Source organism: Nomascus leucogenys, chromosome 2, assembly GCF_006542625.1.
Source record: "Nomascus leucogenys isolate Asia chromosome 2, Asia_NLE_v1, whole genome shotgun sequence".
In the NCBI taxonomy this organism is placed as follows: domain Eukaryota; kingdom Metazoa; phylum Chordata; class Mammalia; order Primates; family Hylobatidae; genus Nomascus; species Nomascus leucogenys.
The window spans coordinates 46,825,759-46,850,831 of record NC_044382.1 but is presented as its reverse complement, the minus strand read 5'-3'; the positions used below and the strand labels follow the sequence as shown (position 1 = coordinate 46,850,831).

The 25,073-nt window shown below is 42.3% G+C and overlaps 1 protein-coding gene across 1 annotated transcript in view; it reads left to right on the top strand.

Moving 5' to 3' along the window:
* HYDIN (HYDIN axonemal central pair apparatus protein) overlaps window positions 1-25,073 on the top strand; it is a 442,024-nt gene that overhangs the window by 270,440 nt on the left and 146,511 nt on the right. The window contains exons 28-38 of the mRNA XM_030829570.1: window positions 1,370-1,547; window positions 3,868-3,995; window positions 7,615-7,748; window positions 8,216-8,352; window positions 8,586-8,713; window positions 8,865-9,056; window positions 9,393-9,542; window positions 12,121-12,360; window positions 18,039-18,207; window positions 20,783-20,962; window positions 23,097-23,270. Coding sequence (XP_030685430.1) covers window positions 1,370-1,547; window positions 3,868-3,995; window positions 7,615-7,748; window positions 8,216-8,352; window positions 8,586-8,713; window positions 8,865-9,056; window positions 9,393-9,542; window positions 12,121-12,360; window positions 18,039-18,207; window positions 20,783-20,962; window positions 23,097-23,270 — 1,810 coding nt within the window. The remainder of the gene's footprint in view (window positions 1-1,369; window positions 1,548-3,867; window positions 3,996-7,614; window positions 7,749-8,215; window positions 8,353-8,585; window positions 8,714-8,864; window positions 9,057-9,392; window positions 9,543-12,120; window positions 12,361-18,038; window positions 18,208-20,782; window positions 20,963-23,096; window positions 23,271-25,073) is intronic.

Here is a 25,073-nt window from a genome sequence, read left to right as displayed (position 1 = left end):
TCAAAATTATACTTTGACCCAGAAATTTCATTTCTAAGAATTTATTCTACATACACATTCCCACATTTGCAAAATGATGTGTCTATAAGATTATTTCCTATATAATCTGTAATGGCAATAGCAAAAGACCAGAAACAAACTAAATGTCTGTCAGTAGGAAACTAGTTTTTAAAACTATATTAAAACTATGTAATGGAATAATATGTAGCAACTAAAAAGGAAGGAACAGCTCTAGATGTACTAATATTGAATTAATTGTAAAATATATTGTTAGGTAAAATGAAAAGAAAAGGAAGATGAAAAACACTGTGTATGCTACCATCTGCATTTAAATATATATATATATATATATATATATATATATATATATATAGCTGGATTCACTTAGCTAACATTTTACTTACGATTTTTGCACCTTTGTTAAGTGATCGTTGGTTCATAAATTTCCTTCTTCATGCTGCATTTGATCAGTTTGGATATCAGAATAAATAAATGGGCATTTGTCCCTCTTCTGTTTCCTGAATGGCTCATAAACTGAAGTGATTATCTGTTTTTGGAGGAGTGGCAGAACTTGCTTCCAATGCCATATATTCGTTTGTCAGGGTAATTGTCTTCATTTTTCAGCTTCTATATAGGATACAGATCACTCCAAGGTTTTTGAGTTTTGTTATTCATATTTTTCTAGGAAATTGTTAATTTCACAAAAATGTTTTAATATATTGACATAAAGTTTTTTCATAATTGTATATGATTTATGTACTATTTTACTATATATTTATGAACGATTTTTCTTTATTTTTCTTTTTTTTTTTTTGAGATGGAGTCTCGCTCTGTCACCCAGGCTAGAGTGCAGTGGCATGATCTCAGCTCACTGCAAGCTCCACCTCCCAGGTTCATGCCATTCTCCTGCCTCAACCTCCCGAGTAGCTGGGACTACAGGTGACCACCACCACACCCGGCTAATTTTTTGTATTTTAAGCAGAGACAGGGTTTCACCATGTTAGCCAGGATAGTCTCGATCTCCTGACCTCATGATCCACCCGCCTCAGCCTCCCAAAGTGCTGGGATTACAGGCGTGAGCCACCGCGCCCGGCCGAACCATTTTTCTTTTTACGTTTTTGGTGACTTTTCTCCTTATCTTCTTAATCAGTCTTGCCAGTTTTGTGTATTTTATTCGTCTTTTTTCAAAGAACCAGTTTGTGGATTTATGAACTTCTTCTGTTTCTTTGCGCTCTATTTCATTAAATCTCTTACTGCTTTCCTTCTTTTTTTAGGTTTACTTTGTCATTGTTGTTGTTGTTTTAAGTAATTTAATGAGTTGAACCTGTAGCACATTCGTTTTCCCTTTTCTGGTCTTTCTACCGTGTAGGGCTTTATCAGTTCACATCAAGAGCAGGTATTAAAAGTTTACTACCTACCTGGGATACCTGAGGTCTTTAAGAGGAGTTTCCAGATACAGATCGCCCACCTGGACCCAGAAAATATCACTCTGAGCGGAGAGGGAATCTTTCCCCAAATCTGCCTTGATCTCCCCAGGAACCTCACAGGTACTACTTCACACTGGAGTAGTTCCCCACTGGGGACAAAACAAGCATTTTAGCTTTGCTTATTGGAAGGTTGCTGGCTAATTACTTTATTTGCTTGGAAATCCCCTGTGGTTCTCTTCCATGTTATTCTGCAATTGCCAAATTGGTGACCTGAGTTTACTGAGACAAGAAATAGTCCATGGCAGCCCCAAATGAAGAACCCTGGCCAATTTGGCCATTATTGAATTACGGACAGAGGGATCAGGAAATTTACCTTCAAAAGCTTTTCCTCCTCCGGTGCACTTTCCTTCCAGCCCCAGTCTTTTCCCGAGCTGTCCTTTCCCTGTGACATTCTCCTAGATGCCACTGGGAAGGTAAGAGCCAATGAGCTTCCAGGAGTAGAATTCTCAAAGTATAAACTGCAAAGAAAGGCAGACACAGATTCTGAGCCCTTATTTTGGCATTACACAGGGTGAAGGCTAAATTAGACTTGAATAATTGTCTTCCCACTTACATTTTCCAGTTACATCTGGCCCCCAGGACTATCCTTTTGTACCAGAATATTTCTGTCTTGGCAGATTCTGAACCTCAGCTGAGCAGCCCGTTTAGCCATAGGCTGTCTCTGGCTCTTTCTTCCTGATGTCAGGTACAGGACGATGGATCAGGGAAACCTCTCACTCTTTATGAATCTCTCTTCAAGCTCCTTGAAATCTACTTTCCCTAAAAAGCTTCAGACTAAGTCCTCCCACCCAGCCTTTCCTGTTACCCCATTCCCTCAAGTCACTAACTCTCCTGTTCGTAATCATCCACTGAATTCTAATTGTCTGCTCCCTGAAAACTTGCGCATATATATATATATATATATATATAGGCAAGACCCCGTCTCTATTTTAAAAAGGTCTCGCTCTGTTACCCGGGCTGAAATACAGTGGTGCAATCAGAGCTCACTGTAATCTTAACTCTTAGGCTCAAGGGATCCTCCCGCCTCAGCCTCCTGAGTAGCTGGGACTGCAGGTGTGCATGCACTGCCATGCCTGGCTAATTTTTTAATTTTTTTTTTTTAAAATAGGATCTCACTTTGTTACCTAGGCTAGTCTTGCATTCCTGGTCTCAAGTGATCCTCCCATCTCAGCCTGCCAGAGCACTAAGATTACAGGTGTTGAGCCACAATGCCTGGCAATAAATGTCACTAACGCTAAGACCATGTTACACTCTCGTATCTAGAGTTCCAGCCAGATGAGGGTTACTCCAGCTCCACGTAGAATTTTCAGGAAGGAAAACCTTTGCCATACGGTTGAAACTGGGCACCCAGCTGGCCTCATCAGGGCAGTAGACATGGTTTGGCCAGTAAGGGCTTTAAAATAATTTAAATTTGAACACCATCAGTCGGGTCTTCTGTTCTCCAGTTCACTACACTCACAGCATTTCCTATTGTTTTATAATAGGCTTTTTTTTTTTTTTTGATACAGAGTCTTGCTCTGTCACCCAGGCTGGAGTTCAATGTGGGATCTCAGCTCACTGCAACCTCCACCTCCAGGGCTCAAGCGATTCTCATGCCTCAGGCTCCCCAGTAGCTGGGATTACAGCCACGCACCACCATGCCCAGCTAATTTTTTGTAGAGATGGGGTTTTGCCATGTTGCCCAGGCTGGTCTTGAACTCCTGAGCTCAGGCAATCTGCCCGCCCTCAGCCTCCCAAAGTGCTAGGATTACAGGCGTGAGCCACCACACCTGGCCTATAGTAGGCATTTTAAATGACTTTCCTACCTTGCCTTTCAAATTATTTGAATTTGCACTGGCATAGTGGTAAATTTGGGTGGGAATCTCTCCACTGATTACCTACTCTCCCTGATTCAGGATAATGTGGCATAATTAGTGTCAATTAAAGCAACTTGACCCAAACATATCTTTTGTTAATTGAGATTTAATAAACATAAAAAGTGACTTAAAGGATGACCAGCTGTCTGGGTTTGTCCAGCACTGGGAGAGCTCCAGGGTGTAGGGGTTTAAGTGCTAGAACCAAGAAAGCCCCAAGCAAGCCAGGATCAAGTGGGTCACCCTACGAGTGGCTTCGAGTGTTACTGCCTTCAAGTTCTGGAGAACCAGCCAGTCCTTCACTAAAGCATAATCTCGTTGAACTCAGTGAGGTCTCTGATACAAATTCAACTCTCAAATCACCTCACCCTCTGAAGCAGGGACATCAGGGCAGACAAGTATCCAAAAGTCCACTTCCCTTCCCACCTTACCAGGAGCTGAGAGTCTGTGTTTGCGACATCATTCATATTTTTCTGACCTTCCTGATTCTGCTCTTCTTCCAACCCCCACTCCCCACCCTGGTACAGCGAATGAAAAGTATGAAACGTTCTTGAATCAAGCCAGGAAAAACACAGACAAAGAGTATAACAAATGTGAAACGCTCGATCACTTTGACATAATAACTGAGGAAGTGCCAGAGGACGAGCCTGCTGAGGTAAGACAGCTCCAGCCTGCACGGGATGCCTGTGCAGGAGGGCAGTGCATGCAGAGTGCACAGGAGTTGTGTGCAGAGGGCGCTGTGTGCAGAGTGTGTGGGGTGCGTGTGCAGAAGGGCACTGCGTGCAGAAGCCCAGGGGCAAGGACATGGTCTCTGAGGTACAGAAAGGAGAAAGACAGAGATAAAGCAAAGAAGCAGGAAGCTAGGAAAGGCAAGATGAGCCCAGGAGGTGAGTTATCAGATGGCTGACGTATTGAGGTTTTTGGACTTCATCCTGAGGGCAATGAGAGGTGTGGCCCAATCGACTTCGCATCTTTAAGAGATCCCTCTGGCTGCCATGTGGATCTCTGAGGGGACAGGAACTTGGGGATGATGAGAGTAGATTCGAGAGATCAGTTTTTTTTAGAAGCTGATGGAGGGCCAGGTGCAGTGGCCCATTCCTACAATCCCAGTACTTTGAGAAGCCAAGGATGGCCTGAGGCCAGGAATTTGAGACCAGCCTGGGCAACATGGTGAAACTCCATCTCTACAATTTTTTTAAGCTGTTGGAGTAATTCTAGGTGAGAGATGGTGGTGCTGTAAGCAAGGTGATGACAGTGGAGACAGGGCGAACTGGGTGGGTTCAAGGAATATTCCAGAAGTGGAATGGTCAAGACTTAGGGATTGATTGGATATGGGCATGGAATGGAGGGGACCTCTAAGTCTTGCTTGGATGACAAGGTAAGGAGGGGGACTGAGACAGGCAACTCAGGAGGAGAAGCGAGGTCTTGGTGGGAGGGGAGGGGAGGGAAAGGAAAGGAGTTCAGCTACTTTCAATAGCTACCGAATGTGAGATTTCTGTGCATCATCTGCGTGGAGCAGCCAGTAGGGAACTGGAGCCACCACTGGGCACCTCGGGGAGAGAGAGAGGTTGGAGGAAGTGACTTGAGAGTCATCAGATGATCACTGCAATCACAGGAAATGGGGAGATTCCCTAGGAAGTGTGTCTAGTGAGCAGGAAAAAAGGCAGATTCAGAATGCAGCCCCAAAATACCCCAGCATCTGAGTAGGGGAGAGGGGTGGCCAAAAGATTCTGGAAAAGTCAGGAGCATGTGGTGCCACAGAGGTGGGAGCCAAGCGAGGGTCTCTGGAGAAGAGAGCTTCTCAGCTTGTAAATAAAGGCTGGGATAGGAAGACAAAATCCCAGTATGTCCTCCCTCATCACCCCTGAAAGTCCTGTTTTAACAGTCTATTCCTGACCATGACAGCTGCCATCCCCCTGTGCTCTTCTTTCCAAATGCAAATGTGCATAAGAATATTGTTCTAAAAAAGAATCATATATGTGGCCAGAGAGCCCTTAGGTTGGTTAAGAGGGGGCTGTAATGTGGGGGAGAAAGGTGTCATGGGAGAGACTGGGAGCACCAAAGCCCACCGGAGATTATCTGTTTTGCAGAAGCCTGATTCAAGTACAAGATGCTAAAAGTGAACCTTAGCACCAAAGATGATCATAATTAATAACATCAGTTACCATTTATTGGACTCTTATACTAAGCCTGTGCCACACTGTTAACGTGCACTGAGGGTAGGGGGAGAATGGTGCCACTGTCATCTAAATTTTAGTTTTACAGAAGTGAAGTGCATGTCCCAAGGCAAGCACAGAGCTAGGATTTGAAACCAGGCCTGCCCAGCTGCTAAGATGGTGCCCTTAGCCTCTGCCTTCTCCTGCCAGCCCCAGGCTGCCCACTGGAAGCAATGATGAACCTGCTTATCGGGTTCCCAGGCTGCACCTTATCAAAGCCTAGGAGAGCAGTGGGGTGGGGTTTCTGTGAATATGATGGTACGTGCAGAGCCAAGCTGGTTCCCTTGAGTAGCACAGGGTGGACCACTCGTGGCTCAGGAGCCAAGCACAGAGTTGGCTTTGCTGCTCTAGAATCCAGACAACTGGGAAGGCTGTCAGCAGACGCTGCTCCTCTCCCAATTTGTCACACTTCCACTCTCACCTCCTGTGCCTCACTGTGGGCCATGGCACACATTAACCTTCCCTACTGGGCCCTAGACTTAAGGATTAGCCTTTTTCAAACAGTATTTCTCAACCTTTTCCATTATCACTCCCTAAAAATCCATTTTAGACCTTTTTTCCTAATACTCCCCATGAAATATTTTTATTTATTATATACAAAATGGAATCTCCTTGAATAGTTTGACATATACTTTTTAACTTTTTATTTTGAAATAATTATATATTTACAGGGAATTGAAAAAAAAAAAGGGTTTTCCCAGCAGTAACATCTCGTATAACTATAGTACAACATCAAATCCATGAAATTGACATTGGTACAAGCCACAGAGCTTATTCGGATTTCACCACTTTTACATGCATGTTTGTATGTGTGTGGTGTAGTTCTGTGCAATTTTATCGCATGTAGATTTGTGAACCCACCACCGCCATTAAGATCCAGAACTATTCCATTACTACCAGGATTCCTCATGCTTCTTGAGGAAATAAAATTAAAAACAAAATCTCCTTCCAACCCAGAAAATCTATCCACAAAGGTAGAAGAGAAAGAAAACAATTTTATTATTGAATAAGCATTAAACCAGAATGTGATGCCCATCACAGGCAATCTGCTGGGAGATTGCAAAGACAGAAGGAAGTCTGCCCCTCCTATATAGCCAACCAGATCCAAGCCATTTCATTCATGTTCTCAGAGTAAAAAATAGCTAGTCTCAAGTAAGAGGACTTGACACCATCATTTGTCACACATAGTTTATCCTAAATCGACGTGGTAATTGAGGTGACCAACTGTGTTAGCTAATTGACTTTATCCAAAGGAAAAACAAACTTGTCTTTCTATCAGGGCCCCATGGAAGCTAGGCTCCCATCCTCTCACAGAAACTGGGAGTAGGGACTTCACCTTTCTTGTTGATTACATGTCAAAGAGATGGTTCCCAGGTCCTTGAGAAAGACATTTCTGGGTCCTAAAGCTGGCAAGAGGCTTATTTCACTTTTAAAAAGATTTATCTACATTTCAAAGAGATAACATTTCAAAGAACTTAAAATTACAAATGTTCTAAACTAAATAAGGGGAGGAAGAGAAGTCTCTTCCCTTATTTTCAACAAGGAGAACTAAGCCTCATTTTCCATCTGTGTTTGGCCTTACATGTGCCCAGGTTATAACCACACCCACCCCTCTCTCCCTGTCCCTTACCTCTGGCAGCCACTCATCTGTTCTCCATCTTGAGCCTTTTGTTATTTCAAGAATGTTATATAAATGGAATCATACAGCACATTGCCTTTTGAGATTGGCTTTTTTCATTCCACATAATGCCCTTCTAATCCATTCAAGTTGCACACCTCAATAATTTATTCCCTTTTACTGCTGAGTATTCCATGGTGTGGATATACCAATTTGCTTGCCCTCCCCACGCCCTTCCCAGGAAAAATGTAATGCTTTAAACATACTGTGTATCTGTTTATGTTCTGTGGCTCTTTGGGGGCCACAAACCATTGTAATATTTAAGATATTTTCCACCACCCTCCAAGAACTAATTTTTGCCTCTTTAAGGGTGACATTGTCCCTGTTGAGAATGCATGTTCCTAAAGAATTTGCTAACTTGCTCTTCTCTCTTGCTTCAGGTAAGTGCTCATCTCCAGATGGAGGTAGAAAGACTTATAGTCCAAAGCTATGTCCTAGAACAGCAGAAAACAACCACTCCTGATCCTATGGATGACACCTGCTTCAGCCATCGGAGTCGCCACAAACTGGCCAAGTGAGTGGTTTCCAGTGACCGCCCTTCTGTGCTGTGCTTGTTTCAGAGTGTAGCAGAGCAAGCGGTGCTGCCTCGTGCAGCACACTCCCTGAAACACTGGCTGATCATCTCGCAATGAAATCCACTCTCCTCATTTATCCGCCATCCCCTAGCATCAAGCCAACCAGGCAGGTTTCTGCCTCTTAGAGTGAGAACATTACAGCTATGTCTAATGGACAGGCTCCGCTTCAGATCCATAAGGGCCCACGCTGAACATGTTCTGAGAATAATGGCCAAAACAGTGGTGTGAATCTCTGGGGGAGTTAACGTTGTTTCTAGTCTCCGTCTGGGTAGCCATTGGTTGTTCTCCACTCTGGAGAATAAAATTGTGCACAGGAAGTAGAAAAAAAAAAATCAGACTGTCTCAGTTTTGGAAAAGTAGCCTTCCAGGTTGGAAAGTGACTGGTAAGGTCTATTAACCATTTCAGAGTCCAGCTGCCAGAGTACATCCTGGACTTTGGCTACGTCATCCTTGGCGAAGTCCGAACCCACATCATCAAGATCATCAACAACAGTCGCTTTCCAGTGTCATTCCACGCAGACAAGCGTGTCCTTCATGAGACAGGTACCCAGGCTGGGGAAACCCTTTCCTATTACACTTGGTCATTTCTCGCAAGGAACTCATCAGTACTGTCCTCCTGGAGCAGCATTTGTGCCTCTGGGATCAGCTAAAAGGATTCTTGGGCTATTCAGTGATCCTTTGAGCAGTCATTCTGACCCAGTGGGGGCTTTCTCTAGAGCAGCTCTTGTTTGCTGTTTCTCTTTCCCACTAAGAAATTTTTTTTTGTCTTGGTCCAGGATTCAGTATTGAGCTAGATCGTGTAAAGAATCTGCCTCATTGTGAAACGGAAATATTTGAAGTGAGATTTGACCCACAGGGGGCCAATCTTCCTGTTGGAAGCAAAGAAGTCATTCTGCCCATCAAGGTACAAGGCATCACTGGGCCCACCCGGCCCTGCAGGTTTCCAGCTCTGCTTGCTGATGGCCCCGGGATAATCCAGTTATTATGTCAGAGCCATGATTCTTCCTTTCTCCAACACCATGCCACATGATAACTGCAGTTTATACCCTCTCTAGGTGGTTGGAGGGCCAACAGTTCACATCTGTCTCCAAGCCAAGGTGACCATTCCAACCATGACTCTCTCTCGTGGAAAAGTGGACTTTGCCACAATTCAGTGTGGACAGTGCCTAGTGGAAACTATTCAGCTCTCCAATCATCTCCAAGTCCCTTGTGAATGGTTCGTCCAGAGCCAAAAGCCTGTTGACAAGGTAAATGAGCTGTGGCCCATTGGTCCTCCTTTCTCCATCTCCATTTCAGCCAGATTTATAACTCTAGGTCTTGGCGCTCATCATTTCAATCTCCTGCTCAAAGGCTTTCAGTGGCAACCATTGCCTTCTGAATAAAACCTGGGCCCTTAGCCCAGCGCTTGAGGTCCTATCAGGCCATGCTGTCGGGCGGAATGTCTTATTCATCTTTGTACCTCTGGTATCTACACATTCCCCGACACCCGAGAGGTACTCAGGAAATGTGGGTTGTGTGAGTGGAAGGTGCATAAACTCATTTTCCATAGAAGATGATCTAATTGTCTAATATTTATAAACCAGCTGGAGAAACACATGCCGAAGTACTTAAGACAGAAACTACGTGCTGAATTAAAGCCAAAGACACGGATCTTCGAAATCCAGCCCATTTCTGGAGTCTTGGATCCTGGTGAGAAGTCCAATGTGCAAGTGAAATTCATGCCAAAAGAAGAGGTGAGCTTTAAAGAAACGTGGCTTCATTTAGATTCTCTGGACCTCTTTGAGCTTTACTCAAAGTCCATGCTTGTTTGGGTCTCAAAGGAAGCTTTGAGTAGCCTGCGCCTTGCTTTTCTGAATATGGCATCTCAAGCACTTCTGGTTCACATAGGAGCTGTGTGGCCTGGCGGTCTGGAATCATCAGACTAACACATCAGTTTTTATCAGAAGGCCTGGGTTAGTAGCCTTCTGCCTCGGCACACTTACATGCTTTGTGTCTTTGAGGAAATTACTTAGCCTCATTCAGTCTCAGTTCACTCATAGATAAAAGAAAAAATAGTAATGTTGCATATCAAAAGTCCTTATTGAAATTCTGAAACCCAGTAAGATCCAAAACTGGGAGTGGGGGGTTTGAGATTTCATAAGCTTCACACTAAAACTCATTTGGCAGAAAAATCTCGTCTAAACTGACATGACACCATTCAACCTTTATTTGTACCACTTAGTTTTCAGAGTCAAACCTTGCCAACAACTGTTAATGTGTTTGATTACAGGGGACCTGCCCCAGACCCTGCTGAGGGTATTAGGTAACATAGGGTATATGCACTGTGTTTACTATTTATCTGAATTTGAAAGTATCTGGCCCTTGGGTTTCAGATAACTTGTTGTCAACCTGTAATGACTACCTCCTAAGGTCATTTTGAAGATTAAATGCACAGTATTGAATAAAGTACACAGCATGCTGCTCTATGTAAGTAAGTCTCTCAATAACTATTAACTATTATCATCAGTAGTCGTGAAAAGTGCGTCCCAGTAGATGGCCTCCCGGAGCCTCATAAATGTTTATTTTGTGAACATAATCAACTCAAAGCTACTTCTGACCAGGAACACAGTAAAATTAATAAAATCCTCGAACCAGAGAGAATCTCAAGAGGTTGCACTGTAAAGACTTTTATTCAAAGCCTGAGGCACTTGGGAAATATATTTTTCCCTATTCTGTTATTTTAAAAGAAAAATTGATCTGTGTTTTATAGAAGAGCTATAGTTAACTCCCACTTTCCTTGTAATCACTTTGAGGAAATGCTTAAGCACCTTCAGTGAGAAAGAGAAAAAGCAAATGACTTCCTATCTCATTCTAAAATAAAACCCATGTTTTTATCATTATCAAAATCTTCCCAGTCCATTTAAAAGAAAATTAGTAATGTGTTTGTCATTCTTAAAGAGTCTTAAAGTTTTCAAAGGGTTTACTCAAGATCGTGGATTTTTTTTCCATTACTTAATGAGGGAAATATAGTAAAAAAAAAAAAATAGATTTGTTCAAGCAGTTTCATGAATGTTGAGTTGGAATTGGTCAAAGTTAATAAAATGTTTCCACCAATTAAGAGAGAAATTTATTAGCTGTATACAAGGAATTGGTTAGCCCTGCAGCCCATACAATGCATATATCTGCATCATCATCAACATCAGCAGCGCCATGAAATCAATGGCATCCACACCAACAATTCTTAGGCATCATAACATGTTCAAGACAATGAATGAAATGTTTTAGAAAGATTTCCATAAGCAGCAATTAAAATATAGAAGTTTGAATCATAAGGTACTAAGCCCATAACTATAGAGAAACCCTTCTTAGCCAATAATTTATCTTATGGTGTCCAGAAATAGATATTTCTGTGTGTATGTCTGTATACATTCCATCCATTTGTTTTTTCCCCTTCAAGCTAAGATAGGAGGTCTTCAAATTGTGATTTGCATAATTTCCACTCAAACCAAGCCACGAGTCCAGCTATACCAGAATAACCTAGGCATCTGGTTAAAAATGCTGAATCCCAGCCTTACTCTGCCCCTACAGAGTCAGGATTTCTAGGGATGGAATCTGAGGATCTGCATGTTTAATAGGTTCCCCAGTGAAATCAGACTAGGAACTATGGGATGGAATGTAGATTTGGGTACCATTTTGAGAAAACATGTGAGTGGTTATGATATCACTATTAACCAGTATCTGGTTGTAATTGTATCTGATGAACTGAATGCCCCAGCTCTGGCATTCTGCCAAACTCTGGGAAAATACACAAAGTACGCACTTCAGAATCATCACTCCTCAGGAGCAAGGGAGCTGGGGTCTTTTTACCATAAATCCCCAGAGTCATTGCTTGATAACTAATTCCAGATGGTATCATTTCCCTGGCATTTCTGCCCTGCCCTCCCCTGCCCATGGGCAGCATTGTCCATGAAATGAGAACCTTCAGGCCCAGAGGTGCAGACAGTGGCAGATGGAAGCCTGAGCACACTGGAAGATCTAAGGGATGTGACAGTGACACTCAGAGGGCTTGCTACAAATGATGAAGCACTTGATACAAGTGCTAGAATGCTAGATACCCAGAATTTATTTGATATCTAGCACTTGGTACGATGCCTGGCATGCTAAATACCCAGTACTTATGTTAATTCGGTAATATAAATTACTCCTATGCAATTTTATAATAAGTTTTCTCTCTTAATCTAAATAGTAAGTTTTTTCCCCTCCGCGGTGTTTTGTTTTACATGACGTGATGGAAATAAATTCAGATGCTTGTTTTGTTTTTATGTTTTCCAGAAATTCTACAGCCAAACCCTGGTGTTTCAGATTGCCCAGAGTGCTCAAAAGCTTACTCTGCTGGCATGTGGGCAAGGTCTAGAGCCACGCCTGGAATTTAGTCCTTCAGTCCTGGATCTGGGGCCACTGCTACTTTGTGCACCTGGAGACAAGGCTGAGGTGATAGTGAAGAATCCCTGCAACTTCCCCATTGAGTTTTATTCCTTAGAATTTGATCAGCAGTATCTCACAGAAGAAAAGGTGAGCAGAGGCCAAAGCCAAGCTCTGTTTTTCTACACGTGCTGGACCCTGCTATGTACTCATGCTCTTTCCTCTGCATGCAATAACATCCTCCTGGCCTTTCCCATCTTTTCCCCCCTGAATTCTTCCTTGTCAATTTAGTGATTACTTCCCTGTAGGCTTTTCTGACCCACTTCCCTTGACCTGAGTAGAATCCTAGACATTTTAAGCAACTAATTGAAAAGCTAATGCATGTTCATGGTTAAAATGCAAACAGTGAAGAACCGTATGTAGCAACTTCCCAATATCATTGTATTTGAAGTTGAGTTACTTGTAGACAGCATGTAATTGGGTCATTTTTAAAAATATGCTCTGCCAGTCTCTGATTTTAGTTGATATATTTAGACTTTAGTTGATATATTTAGTTTACATTTAGTGTAATTATTACTATTTCAGGACTTATGTCTGCCATTGCATGTTTTGTTTTTTGGAATTTTTTTGCTTTCAGGAATTTTTTGTTTACTTTTTTCTACTTTCCTGTCAGTTCCTTCAACATTATTTAAAATTCAATTTTTATTTACCCAGAGTGTTTTTTGGGTGTATCTCTTTGTATAGCTCCTTTAGTTATTGCTGTAGGTATTATGTTATCTGTACATAACATTATAATCATTGACTGTCAATGATTAAATGTCAATCACTGTTATTGACATTTTACCAGTTCTAGTGTAATTTAGAAAACTTTCCTCCATTTAACTCCCTTCAGCCTTCCAATTTTTAATATAACTGTCTTAAATATTTTTCTTACATTAGCTAGCACTATAATTATTGTTTCAACTATCAAACATACATTTGAAGACCCCAGAGGAAAGGGAAAATGTATTATATTTGTCTCTCTTTTCACTCTCTGTTCTTTCTTCCTTTCTGATATGCCAAGATTTCTTCTTTTATTATTAACTTTCTGTTTAGAGAGCTACCTTTAGCTCTGTTGTTAGGGTATGCCTGCCGATAGAAATTTCTTAGTTTTCCTTCCTCTGAGAATGCCTTGACATCCCCCCTCATCCTTGAAGGATTTGTTCACTGGATATAGAATTCTGAGGTGACAGTTCTTTCATCCCTTGGAATATATGCCACTTTCTTCTGGCCTCCATGGTCTAATGAGAAATCCAATGTCATTTGAATTATTTTTTTTTCCTCTGTAGGGAAGATTTCATTTCTCTCTCACTGCTTTCAGGAATTTTTCTGTGTCTTAGTTTACAGAAGTTTGACTATAACGTGTCTTGGCATAAATTTCTTTTGGTTTATTCAGTTTGGGATTTGCTGAGTTTCTTGAATCTGTTGATCTTTATCTTCTTTCCAATTTGGAAATTTTTCAGGCATTATTCGAGTACCTTTTTCAGCCTCATGCTCTTTCTACTCTCCTTCCAGGGCTCAAATGACACTCATATTTTGTTTTGTTACAGTTGTACGGTTCTTTGAGGCTCTTTTCTTTTTTTTAAGTCTATTTTCTCTGTTATCCAGAGTAAGTAATTTCTATTATTTTATCTTCAAGTTCACTGATCCTCTTCTCCATCCATTTCATTCTGCCATATATTGAGTTTTTATTTTGGTAACTGTATTTTTACGTTCTAAAATTTTCATTTGGTTCTTTTATATATCTTGTGTTTCTTTGTTAAGACTTTTTTTTATTTGCTTCAAGTATGTTCATAATTGTTCACTAAAGCATTACAATGATGGCTGCTTTAGAATCTTTGAAAGATAACTAATATCACTATTACCTTGAAGTTGATATCTATTCATTTTCTTTTATCATTCAAGCTGAAATTTTCCTGGTTGTTACTATGATGAAGGATTTTTAGTTAAAACCTGGGCGTTTTTGGTATTATGTTATGAGACTCTGGACCGTATTTAAATTTTGTTTTAACTGGCCTTTTCTGAAATGACTTGGGCAAGGAGAAGGGGGCACTGCCTTCCTATTGCAAGATGCAGGTAATAGTCTAGGTTCCCTCCTTGGCCTTCTTTGACAAACAGTAAGAGGAGCTCTTCATTACTGCTGGGCAGGAGTGGTATTTCTGGCTCTCCGCAAGGCCTCCATTGATACCTTCCTGGGTGGGAGGGGCAGGAGTACCTTGTTACTACTCTCCACACGGCCTCCACTGACTGCATGGAAAAGTAGAGGGGTAGCCGTACTATCCAGGACCACTGGGTAATGACAAAAGTTCTGACTCTCCACTAGACCTCAGCTGACACCACCCCAGCAGAGGGGAGGAAGGGCATTTCTTTACCACCAGATGGACGTGGAAGTCCAGGTTCCCTACGTGGGATTTACTGACAGATTTGGGGGGAGGTGAAGTCTTGTCAGCCACTGGCAGGGAGGACACTCCTAAGATGTGCCAGACTTAACAGGTTCATTTCCTGCCCAGACCTGGAGTCAATCATTTCTCCAAGGAGCCTTTGTTCCTTTTAGTATGAAATAGCATTTAGAGATCACAGTCTGGACCACTGGATTGTGACTTTCTAGGTCTTTTTAGTAAATATAATTAGGAAATGTGATTTTTAAGGGGGGAAAAAATCATAACACATAATGATGTTTCAAATTCCAATTTAAGATTATAGGATTTTATCTAAATTCTTCGATGATACATTTGTTTCTGCTTTCTCTTGAAAATCATGGATATAAACTTACTCATCAATTTATCTTATAAAATATACATTTAGCCAGGCACCGTTGTACACGCCTGTAATCCTAGCATTTTGGGAGGCCAAGGAAGGAGGACTGGTTGAGCTCAGGAGTTTGAGCCCAGCCTGGGCAACATAGCAAAATTCTATCTCTACAAAAAAAATACAAAATACTTTGGGAGGCCGAGGCAGGTGGATCACAAGGTCAGGAGATCAAGACCATCCTGGCTAACACGGTGAAACCCCGTCTCTACTAAAAATACAAAAAAAAATTAGCCAGGTGTAGTGGAAGGCGCCTGTAGTCCCAGCTACTTGGGAGGCTGAGGTGGGGGAATGGCATGAACCCGGGAGGTGGGGGTTGCAGTGAGCTGTGATCACGCCACTGCACTCCAGCCTGGGCGACAGAGTGAGACTCCGGCTCAAAAAAAAAAAAAATACAAAATAATTTAGCTGGACATGGTGGCACACACCTATAGTTCCAGCTACTCGAGAGGCTGAGGTGGGAGTTCAGTTGAGCCTGGGAGGTCGAGGCTGCAGTAAACCAAGATCATACCACTGCACTCCAGCCTGGGTGACAGAGTGAGACCCTGTCTCAAAATAAAATAAAATTATTAAATTAATAAAATAGCTTCAAAATAGTAATATCAATATTCTTACTAACAGTAAGGCTACTGAGTCCTATTATCCATAAGCATGGTGAGACCTCTGTGCTGTGTTCCAGCAGCTCCCCCAAATCCATATTTCATGCTCCCACCCTGCTCCCCTACCTTGAGCTACACCTTTGTCTAATAACCTTAGTGCCCTACTCTTTGAAACGGCCTCTTAATTCCCTCCTGTGAGCAATATTAAAATTAGCTGGTAATCTCTTTTTCCTTCTCCCTTTTCCATCCTCTAATTTAAAATGATTTTATTTCCAGTTAATACCAGCTGAGTAGTCATCTCATGTACCCTTCCCCCATATTTCCTACTTATATTTTATCTATATTGTCAGAGCTTATAGTATTAAGGTATCAGGACTTAATTTCCATCATGGAGTCTTAGTTTTACACTAAGACATATTGAATGCCCAACACCAATCCTTACAATGAAGCTTCTCCCATCACTTCTGGGTTGTCTACAGTTCATTCTCTGGTGGATTTCTCAGGCAGAGATCATGGGAATGATATTCTCTGAGTATTCAAACATTCGTAACCATTTATCTGTGACTTTTGAAGATCAGATACAATATTCTTGGCTTACATTTTCTTCACTTGACGATTTTAAATACGTTGCTCCATTGTTTCCTCATAAGGTATTCCTGTCCATGACGCCCAACGCTGTATTTGTTATCTTTTGCTGCATAACAAATTAGCCCCAAACTTACCAACTTAAAACAATAAACATTTGTCATCTCGTGCTTTCTGTGGGTCAGGAATTTGAAGGTGGCTTAGCTGAGTGGGGGTTCTGCTTCCTCTGGACCCTCCCCCACTCAGCCTTTGAATCTTCTGTCTTCTTTACTTCCAGTGTTGATAGCCTGCTTAGTTTGCAGTCTGCTCCCAGAAGTTTTTCTCAGAATGGGAATCTGCCCCTATGGGGAAAGTCTTTTCATTAGGAATTTATGAGATCCTTAGTGGCTTCTGTTGGCACAGCACCTTCTATCAAGAGTCAGGCTCCATGGAAACCACAATCTAAGACTTGAGATTTGCATGTGGGAGGTTTCTTGGGGGCACTCTCAGGAACACCTGTGAAGAATAGGACAGCAGAGTTGGGCGGACGGAGATGAACTGTGATGAGATGGCAACGGAGACTTCAGCTAATCACACAGGAAGCTCTGGAGCTGGGTTGGCCCTTTGGAGTTGCCCCTGTTGCTGCTTGTTTGCCACGCCTTTGTGCCCTGCATCAGCCAGTCTTTGGCATATTGCCTCCTTTGCCCACGGATTCTGTATGCCACCTCTATCCTTTATCACAGTTCCATAAATAAATGGGTCAGTTCTGAGCTTTCTCTTCTATTTCAGTGGTCAATGTGTCTGTTCCAGCATCATTGCCACTCTGTCTATTACTACAGCTTCCTAATAAGGCTTGTCATCTGGTAGGGCAGTACCCTTCTTTTATTCCTTTTCATTAATACTTTAATTTTGCCCTTCCATGTAAATTTTAGAATTTACATGGATCTTATTTTACATGGAGCTTATTAGCAGTGGTGTTCAAATATTTACATGGAGCTTATTAGCAATGGTGTTCAAATAACTAAAAATGGGGATCCTGAAGAAGGGTTACCTAACAAAACAGATTTTTGATACCAATAAGTCAGGTTGTAGAAGAAGTAAATGCTTTTTAAAACTTAATTTTACTGTGTCTTATAAATACACATACACACTAGGATTGCCAGATTTAGGAGAAAAAAATACAGGCTGTCTAGTTAAATTTGAATTTCAGATAAATAACAAATATTTTTTAGTATGTCTCAAATATTACACAGGACGTATTTATACTAAAAAGTTTTTCATTGTTTATCTGAAACTCAAATTTAACTAGGCATCTTTTATTTTATCTGGCAGCCCTAATACACATTCACACACATGTGCACACATACACATACTTAATACTATTTTACCTCTTTTTTCCCCTGGATCATCTGTTTATGAGACCACACCCTTGCTTAATGTAAAATTGCTAACCACAATATTGTTTAAGAATGAATGTGTCACTCAAGGTAGATAATGGAGTTCTGAAATTTTGTCATGGGAAAAAAAGGAAAAGAGTGTATATTAGTTTTAAAACAAGAAGAAAATATATTTCCACATGTGAAATGCCCAGGCTGAAATGGAGCAAAATAAAGATCATGTATCCCCACAGGCTCAGAGATCAGCCCTACTTCTGAGACCTCTCCAAAGGGCCCCACTCTTTGAAATCCAGAAAGTATTTGTACAAGTCTCAGCCTCAGGCAGCAGAAGGAGTTTTGCAGAATCAGTGAGCAGACCCACTTAGAGCTGCAGGGAGATTTCTAGTGAGACCAACAGAGTTCCTGTTCTCCCCTCGAGCAGATCTTGCGGAAGCTGAAGGGCTATGATGCCTACAACACCCTGCTGCTGCCTCCCCGCAACCCTGGGGAGAAGCTGCCCCCAGAACTGTACGAGTACTTTAAGCAGATAAAGAAGTCAAAAGAGGAGCAGATGAAGGCGAAATATCTGGAGAATCTGGCACAGGAGAATGGTGAGAACTCAACGTGGAGAACCCCTCATGCTAACCATTGCCTTCACCCCTCTGAATTACCCCTGCTCTGGGACCAACCCGTTTCTGAGTACCTGCCAGGTGCCAGGCAGGTGCTGCCTGCCGTGTGTATTTTATTTCTAACCCTTACAAAATGGGTCATGTTACCCCTTTTTTATGGATGCAGAGGATGGAACACATTCTGCTGTCACTAGGGCCCAATTGGGGTAGTATGACCTAAAAACAGCTAATATAGATGGAAGAACACTTGCTGGATGCCACGTTGAGGGCTTTGGACGTACAGATGAGAAACTGAGCGCAGAGAGGCCAGGTCCACAGTTTTAAATGGCAGAATCAGGATTCCAGCCCAGGGCTCTCTGACTCCAGAGTCCATGATGGTAACCACTGCCTCCTATGGGTAGACCTAGGTGAGGCAAAATAATGTGTCACACAAGGTAGAAACTGGTGCCCTAAAAGCAGAGGGTGGGCATTCACACAAGCAAAAAACCAGCCCCTCCATAGTCCTCAGGCCAAACTCCAATCACAGAGCTGTCCTGTGCTCTCAGAATTGTGCCCTTTCTGGCCTACCACCCCTGAGTTATCCCATCATCTGCCCAGGGGCTCTTGTGTGCTTGGCCATAAAGGTTCCTCGCTGACTTGTGGGACTGTGTGACTTATGACGATGCATCTTCTCTTTACTGCTTCACTGTAACCTCATCCTGGAAATGTTCCCACCTTGTTTTTACTTGCTTTCATCTGTGTAACAGTCATACACGTAATTATTTTCTTTACACTGCCTCTACCACTAGCCAAGAAGTCCCTGTAAAGGCATTGATCAAATATTCCCCACGTGTAAAACCAGTGCATGGAACAGCAGTAGACCCAATAGTGCCCAATAAATGGGTGCTGTGTGAGTGAATGCATTAATGGATTGAATGGAGTTATTTTTCCTGCCCTTGGACCTGTATCATTGTCCAGGAAATAGAAGCTAATCAGAGACCACTAGTTTGGCTTAAAAGGAGAAGACAGCTGCCACCCACCCCGTCTCCTAGTCACGTTCCTTGAGTTTGCTAGGGCTGCCATTGCAAGTACCACACACTGGGTGGCCTAACCAACAAAAGTTTCTTTTCTCCCAAATCTGAAGGCTAGAAGTCCAAGGCTGAGTATCAGCAGGGTTGCTTTCTTCTGAATCCGGTCTTGCAGTTGGCTGTCTTTTCCCTGTGTCTTCACCTGGTCTTCCTTCTGTGTGTGTCTGTGTCCTAATCTCCTCTCCTCATAAGGACACCAGTCCTACTGGATTGGGACCCACCCATGTGACCTCATCTTACCTTAATTACCTTTTCAAAGGTCCTATCTCCAAATGCAGTCACATTCGGAGACACTCGGGGGTTAGGACTTCCACATATGAATTGGGAAAGAACACCATTAAGCCCATCACAAGGACCCACTGTGTTGCAAGCACTGAGCTGAAGTGGTGGAAAAAAAAATTAGTGAAAAAAGTGCCGGGGAAAAAAAATCAGAAAACGCAATGAATCCCTACCTTTGAGAGCTCACAGTCATGAAGAGAGTGTGAGGAGAGACACACCATCAGAGAGACTGCCCAGCAGCCCAAGGCAGGGCGGCAAGGGCTGCAATGTACAAAGGACCTCCCAAAGGCAGAGAAGGCCTTGGTGCTCCCCTTGTCCTCACACACCATGATTGCGGGCTCCCTTATCCATCTGGCCCAATGGAAGGTGATCTAAGCCAGGATCAGTGGGTGCAGAGGGAACCCAGAAAGGCACATGCCCTGCTTCTCACCAGTGCCTCTCTGATGAGCTTTGTCTACTCACTCTGCTCTCACGCTATAGATCATCCTTCTCTGCTTCCCTTCCTTCCAGGGAAGGCCCACAGCCCCAAGTCACAGGACCACCATTCACAAAAGAGCTGCAACACCTCTGGCTCAATTTCTACCTTGTGTGACAAAGGGAATGTCTTGCCCTGTAGCAGAGGGGGATCACCTCATACAGTCACAGCCCACTGCACCCCTGAAATGCTATAGAACAATGGGCAATCAATGAGGAAGGTGTTGGGCCAACAAAAGGATAGCTGTCCCTAACAATGACACAGGAAATGGTCATGATAAATTAAAGGGGAAAGCAGGCTACACATAAGTATGTACAATATAACCCCAAGCTTAGTTTCAAACAATTAAAAATTAAAAATCTGAGAGGTCGCAGCTCTCCTGTGCTGGTATGATAAAATTTAGTACAATTTCTCTGTCACCATTTCTTTGTCTATCTCCACCTCTTTTTGTAGCTGAATTCCATCATTTTTGGCTCTTCTGAGTTTTCCACATTTTCTAAGCAAATGTATAATTTTAGTTCCTAAACAAATGTTAAAATGTAGAAACAGTGTGCACAGAGAGACTGAGGAATAGCCGACTGATTGCAGTTCCTGTTTATTTGGGTTGAATGGTCCAGGGTGATGGGAGCCCGTATGGTGAATCTCCTCTTCATCTTTTTTTTCCTTTTCTGCCCCCATCTCCGTTGTCCCCCTCCCAACTCTTCCCCTGGTGTTTTCATCCTTTGCTCCCTGGCAGAAGAGGGAGATATAACCTCATCAGATCAGGGAACTTCCAATAGCACGAAGAGGACATCACTGAGCCGAGGGATCTCTGTCACATCCAACCTGGAAGAGTGGCACGCCCTGTTGGTTGAGTCCAAAACCTATCTAGAGGAAGAGGAGGATGAGGAAAGCCTGGAAAAAATCATGTTCCAAAGTAACCGAGCATTTTAATGTTTTGATACTAGTTCTCTCCAAGCAGAAGTAGGAAGACAATATTCAGTACCTTGTCACTTTCTCCAAGCCTCCTAGTATGGCTCCTAGCCCATCCTGCCTGGCCCACCACAGCTGCCCTCCGGAGAAGCTCTGATCTGCCGCTCACAGTAGGATACAAGCTTGAGAGCTGGCTGATGAGCTTAGCATACAATACATTCTTGCCACAGTAATTTGTGTTTCAACTAGACTAAATGAAGGCCTGAATCTTTCCTGCTAAGATTCCGGCAGCCTGGAAGGTGTTTAGAGAAACATTATGGGGATGGGGGACATTCTCCCCAGTGTCCCCCAAGTTGGGCCATGAGAGAGCTCTTCTCTTGACCTCCCAGCATTATGGGCCCATTTTATGGCATTTATTTTCCCCAAGTTTTACAAGATGTTGGAACCATATTTAGAAAATTAGATTCAGTGAAACTGGGTTCATGGGGGCCATTTGCTGGTCATTATAAACCATGATAAGGCGTAAGCAACCTTGTCCTGTGCCCACCCCCAGAACAGGAATCATGGGTGAGGCTCAGGAGATCTTTAGGGAGCTAAGTCGTCATTCATAGCCCTCATCAACCAGGTAAGTTAAGTCAGGAGCATGTAACGGCAAAACTGAGATTAAAGACAGAACTTTCTGGCTCCATGCCTCATATTTAATCCACCCTGGCTATATTGACGGGCCCCCAAGTGTCTCCTGGTCTCTCCGAGCAGCCCTCCCCACCCCATACACCCTGACTCTGTTCCTCATGCCTGAGCTCCTCCAGGGCTGACCCTGGACATCCCACGGAGAAGAAAGCATACCACAATGCTTAGGATGAAAAAAGCATGAAAACCATCTAAATGCCCACCAGTAGGGAACTAGTGAAATTGTGACAAAGCCATACAGTGGGAGTTATTTAGCAGCTATTTAAAAAGAATGAGCTAGGCCGGGCAAGGTGGCTCACGCTGTAATTCCAGCACTTTGGTAGGCCAAGGCAGGCGGATCATGAGGTCAGGAGTTCGAGACCATCCTGGCTAACACGATGAAACCCTGTCTCTACTAAAAATACAAAAAATTAGCCGGGCATGGTGGCACATGCCTGTAGTCCCAGCTACTTGGGAGGCTGAGGCAGGAGAATCACTTGAACCCGGGAGGCAGAGGTTGCAGTGAGCCAAGATTGTGCCATTTGCACTCTAGCCTGGCAACAGAGCGAGATGCCATCTCAAGAAAAAAAAAAAAACAGAATGAGCTAGACCTGTATTTAAGTAAATGGAAAGATGTCCACAATATATTATGTGAAAAGCAAGTTACAGAGCAAAATTCAGAGTGTCATCCTAGTTTTGTTATTAAAACACTGAATGTATTTGGGATGACTATATGTATCTGGCTGCACACTACTCTACAATTAATACACATATGATCCTGCAGCTTGCTTTTTTCTAGACGTTCCTCTAGGCCAATGCATTTAATAAATCAAGGTTTGGCAAACTTTTCCCATAAAAGGCCAGATAGTAAATATTTGGGGCTTTGAAGGCTATACAGTCTCTGCCGAAACTACTCAACTCTGCCTTTGGAGGGTGGCTGTGATGACAAAGACAATATGTAATCAAAGGACGTGGTTATGTTCCAATACAACTTTATTTATGAAAACAAGCAGCAGGACAGATTTGGCCTGTGGGCTATAGTTGACTAGTCTGTGATACCGAAGCCATCATTTTAATAGCTGCTGTGTATTGGTTCTATAGTATGAATTTGCCATCATTTATTCAGCCATTTCCCTTAATGCTGCAGATTTCACTAGTTTCTAATATTTTGCCACTGTAAGCCATCCTCCTTTCCACACAAATGTCCTTTCTACTTTTCAGCAAGAGAGATTCCCCAAAATGAAAGTAGAGTCAAAAAATCTGTTTTTTTATTTTAGTAGCTATAAACAAATTATTAGCCCAAAAGGGCCTTCTCATACACTACAAGTGGGGACTGCTGCAATGTTTGCCATTTAAAAAAACAGCATTTAAAAAGAAATATCCATTCCCATTTCCATCAGTACCCATGTAAATTCCGGCTGTGTAGCATGCATGCCATGTGTGCACACACATATATTTTAAATTTGCAGCTGACAAGCTTCAGAGCATTGACAGCCACTCAGTGGAGGAAGTTGGAGAGGTAGAAAACAACCCAGTGAGCAAAGCAATCGCTCGCCACCTGGGCATTGACATTTCTGCAGAAGGCCGCCTGGCCAAGAACCGGAAAGGCATCGCCATTATCATTCACGGGACACCCTTGTCAGGTAGGCAACAATTCTGAGGGGAGGTTAAGACCAGCAGTGCCATGTCTTCTCTGTAAACTCTGCGGCTTCCAGAGTGGCAACATCAGCTGTGTGGTCATGGCAAATACTAATGACTTTATTTGAGGAACGGCATAGGGTAGTGATTATACATTAATAGCTGTGTGCCTTTGGGAAAATTAACTAAGTTGTCTGTGCTCAGTTTCCCTGTCCGTAAAGTGGTATTAACGCTGTCTATTTTATAGGGTAGTCATGAGAATTTAATGAGAACATTTATATAAAATGCTTATCTCAATACTTGGCACATAGTAAATACTCAAACAAAAAGCTGTTGATGTTATCATTATTATTACTATGATGACTATTGGCATTCACAATTATAACCATATCTGCAGTGTGAATCCTCATTGAAAAGAAACTTCCATCACATGCTAAATATTCTCGAGGAATATTTTCCTAACCATAAACCAGTCAAGGGGTGAGCCCTTGATAAAGAAAGGATTTTTTAACAAGAATCATTTATTACCTCCAAAATTACATGTGCTAACTTCACCATAAACCCAAAGGAGCAAAATCACCTACATTGGGAAAAAAAATCTTATTTGTATAGTAATTTGCAGTTTACAGAGCTCCTTCCCATCCATTTGTCTATTTAAACTTCATAACCACTCAGAAAAGAGAATTTGATTTCCCCTACCTTATGGGAAGCTAAGGTTAGGAGAAATTCAAGGACATCTGCCCAAGGTCACCCGGTTAGAAAGCGGCAGAGCAGAGGGATGTTGGGAGGATGCCCTGCCACCTCCTTTAGCTTCAGCTTACTTGACGAAGGGCCATGAAATCTTGTTCTGACCCAATTACTATCACTCATACAGACAACATTTATGGAGCATTTTTGATGTTCTAATCACTGAGAGGTCCAGGAATCTAAAAATGTCACAATTCATTACCCCTTCCTTTGAAGAACCTTTCCTTGAGAAGTTGTAAACCAGGACCTAAAAAGTAGAAGGCCAGATGTGTGGGCAACAGGCAGAAATCAAACAAGGCAAGTAAGAACATAATTGGCAATGTTTTGAAGACCCCCTACACAAACACACCTGCAGAGGCTCAGGCCATTTTAGTGTTGCACTAAAAGGAATGTGGGAAGGATGGTTGATGGATCCATAGAAACTGCAGACAGCTGGAGAGTTAACACCAAAAATGCACTGACCTGGAAGGAGCCACCAGCCCTGTTCTAGTGGAGGCTCAGTCACTTCTCATCTGCAGGTGAAAAGCCTATTAGAGTGTGAACTACAGTAATAACAAGCCTGACATTTTTATGGAACCTTACAGCTTTCACAGAATCTTCATGAAGAACAGCTTAACAGTCTATGTCAAAATCAGACTGATCAATATAAGTTATTTTGCCTCTTTTGTTTGTGGTGAAGTTAGCACATATAACTTTTGAAGGCAATAAGAGACTCTTTTGTTTATAATCCATATACATAAGGATTATCCCCAAACTGTTAAATTGCTGACCTCAGAGAGGGGATTAAGAAGGAGAAGGAAGACACCTCATTTGGAACGTATACATCTCTGAATTGTTTGAATTGTATTCTTTACGTAATTTAAAGATATTAAAATATTAGAGAAAAAATCCAAGACATTAAATTATTTAAAAAGAGAAAGAAATATATGTGCAGACTCTGACTTGGCAATGTTACTTCTAAAAATTTCTTAGGAAAAATAATTAATGATGTGGACAAGATGAACTGCTTGAATGTTCACTGCAGCACTGTATGCTGTAATAGAAACTCGGGAGCAATTACA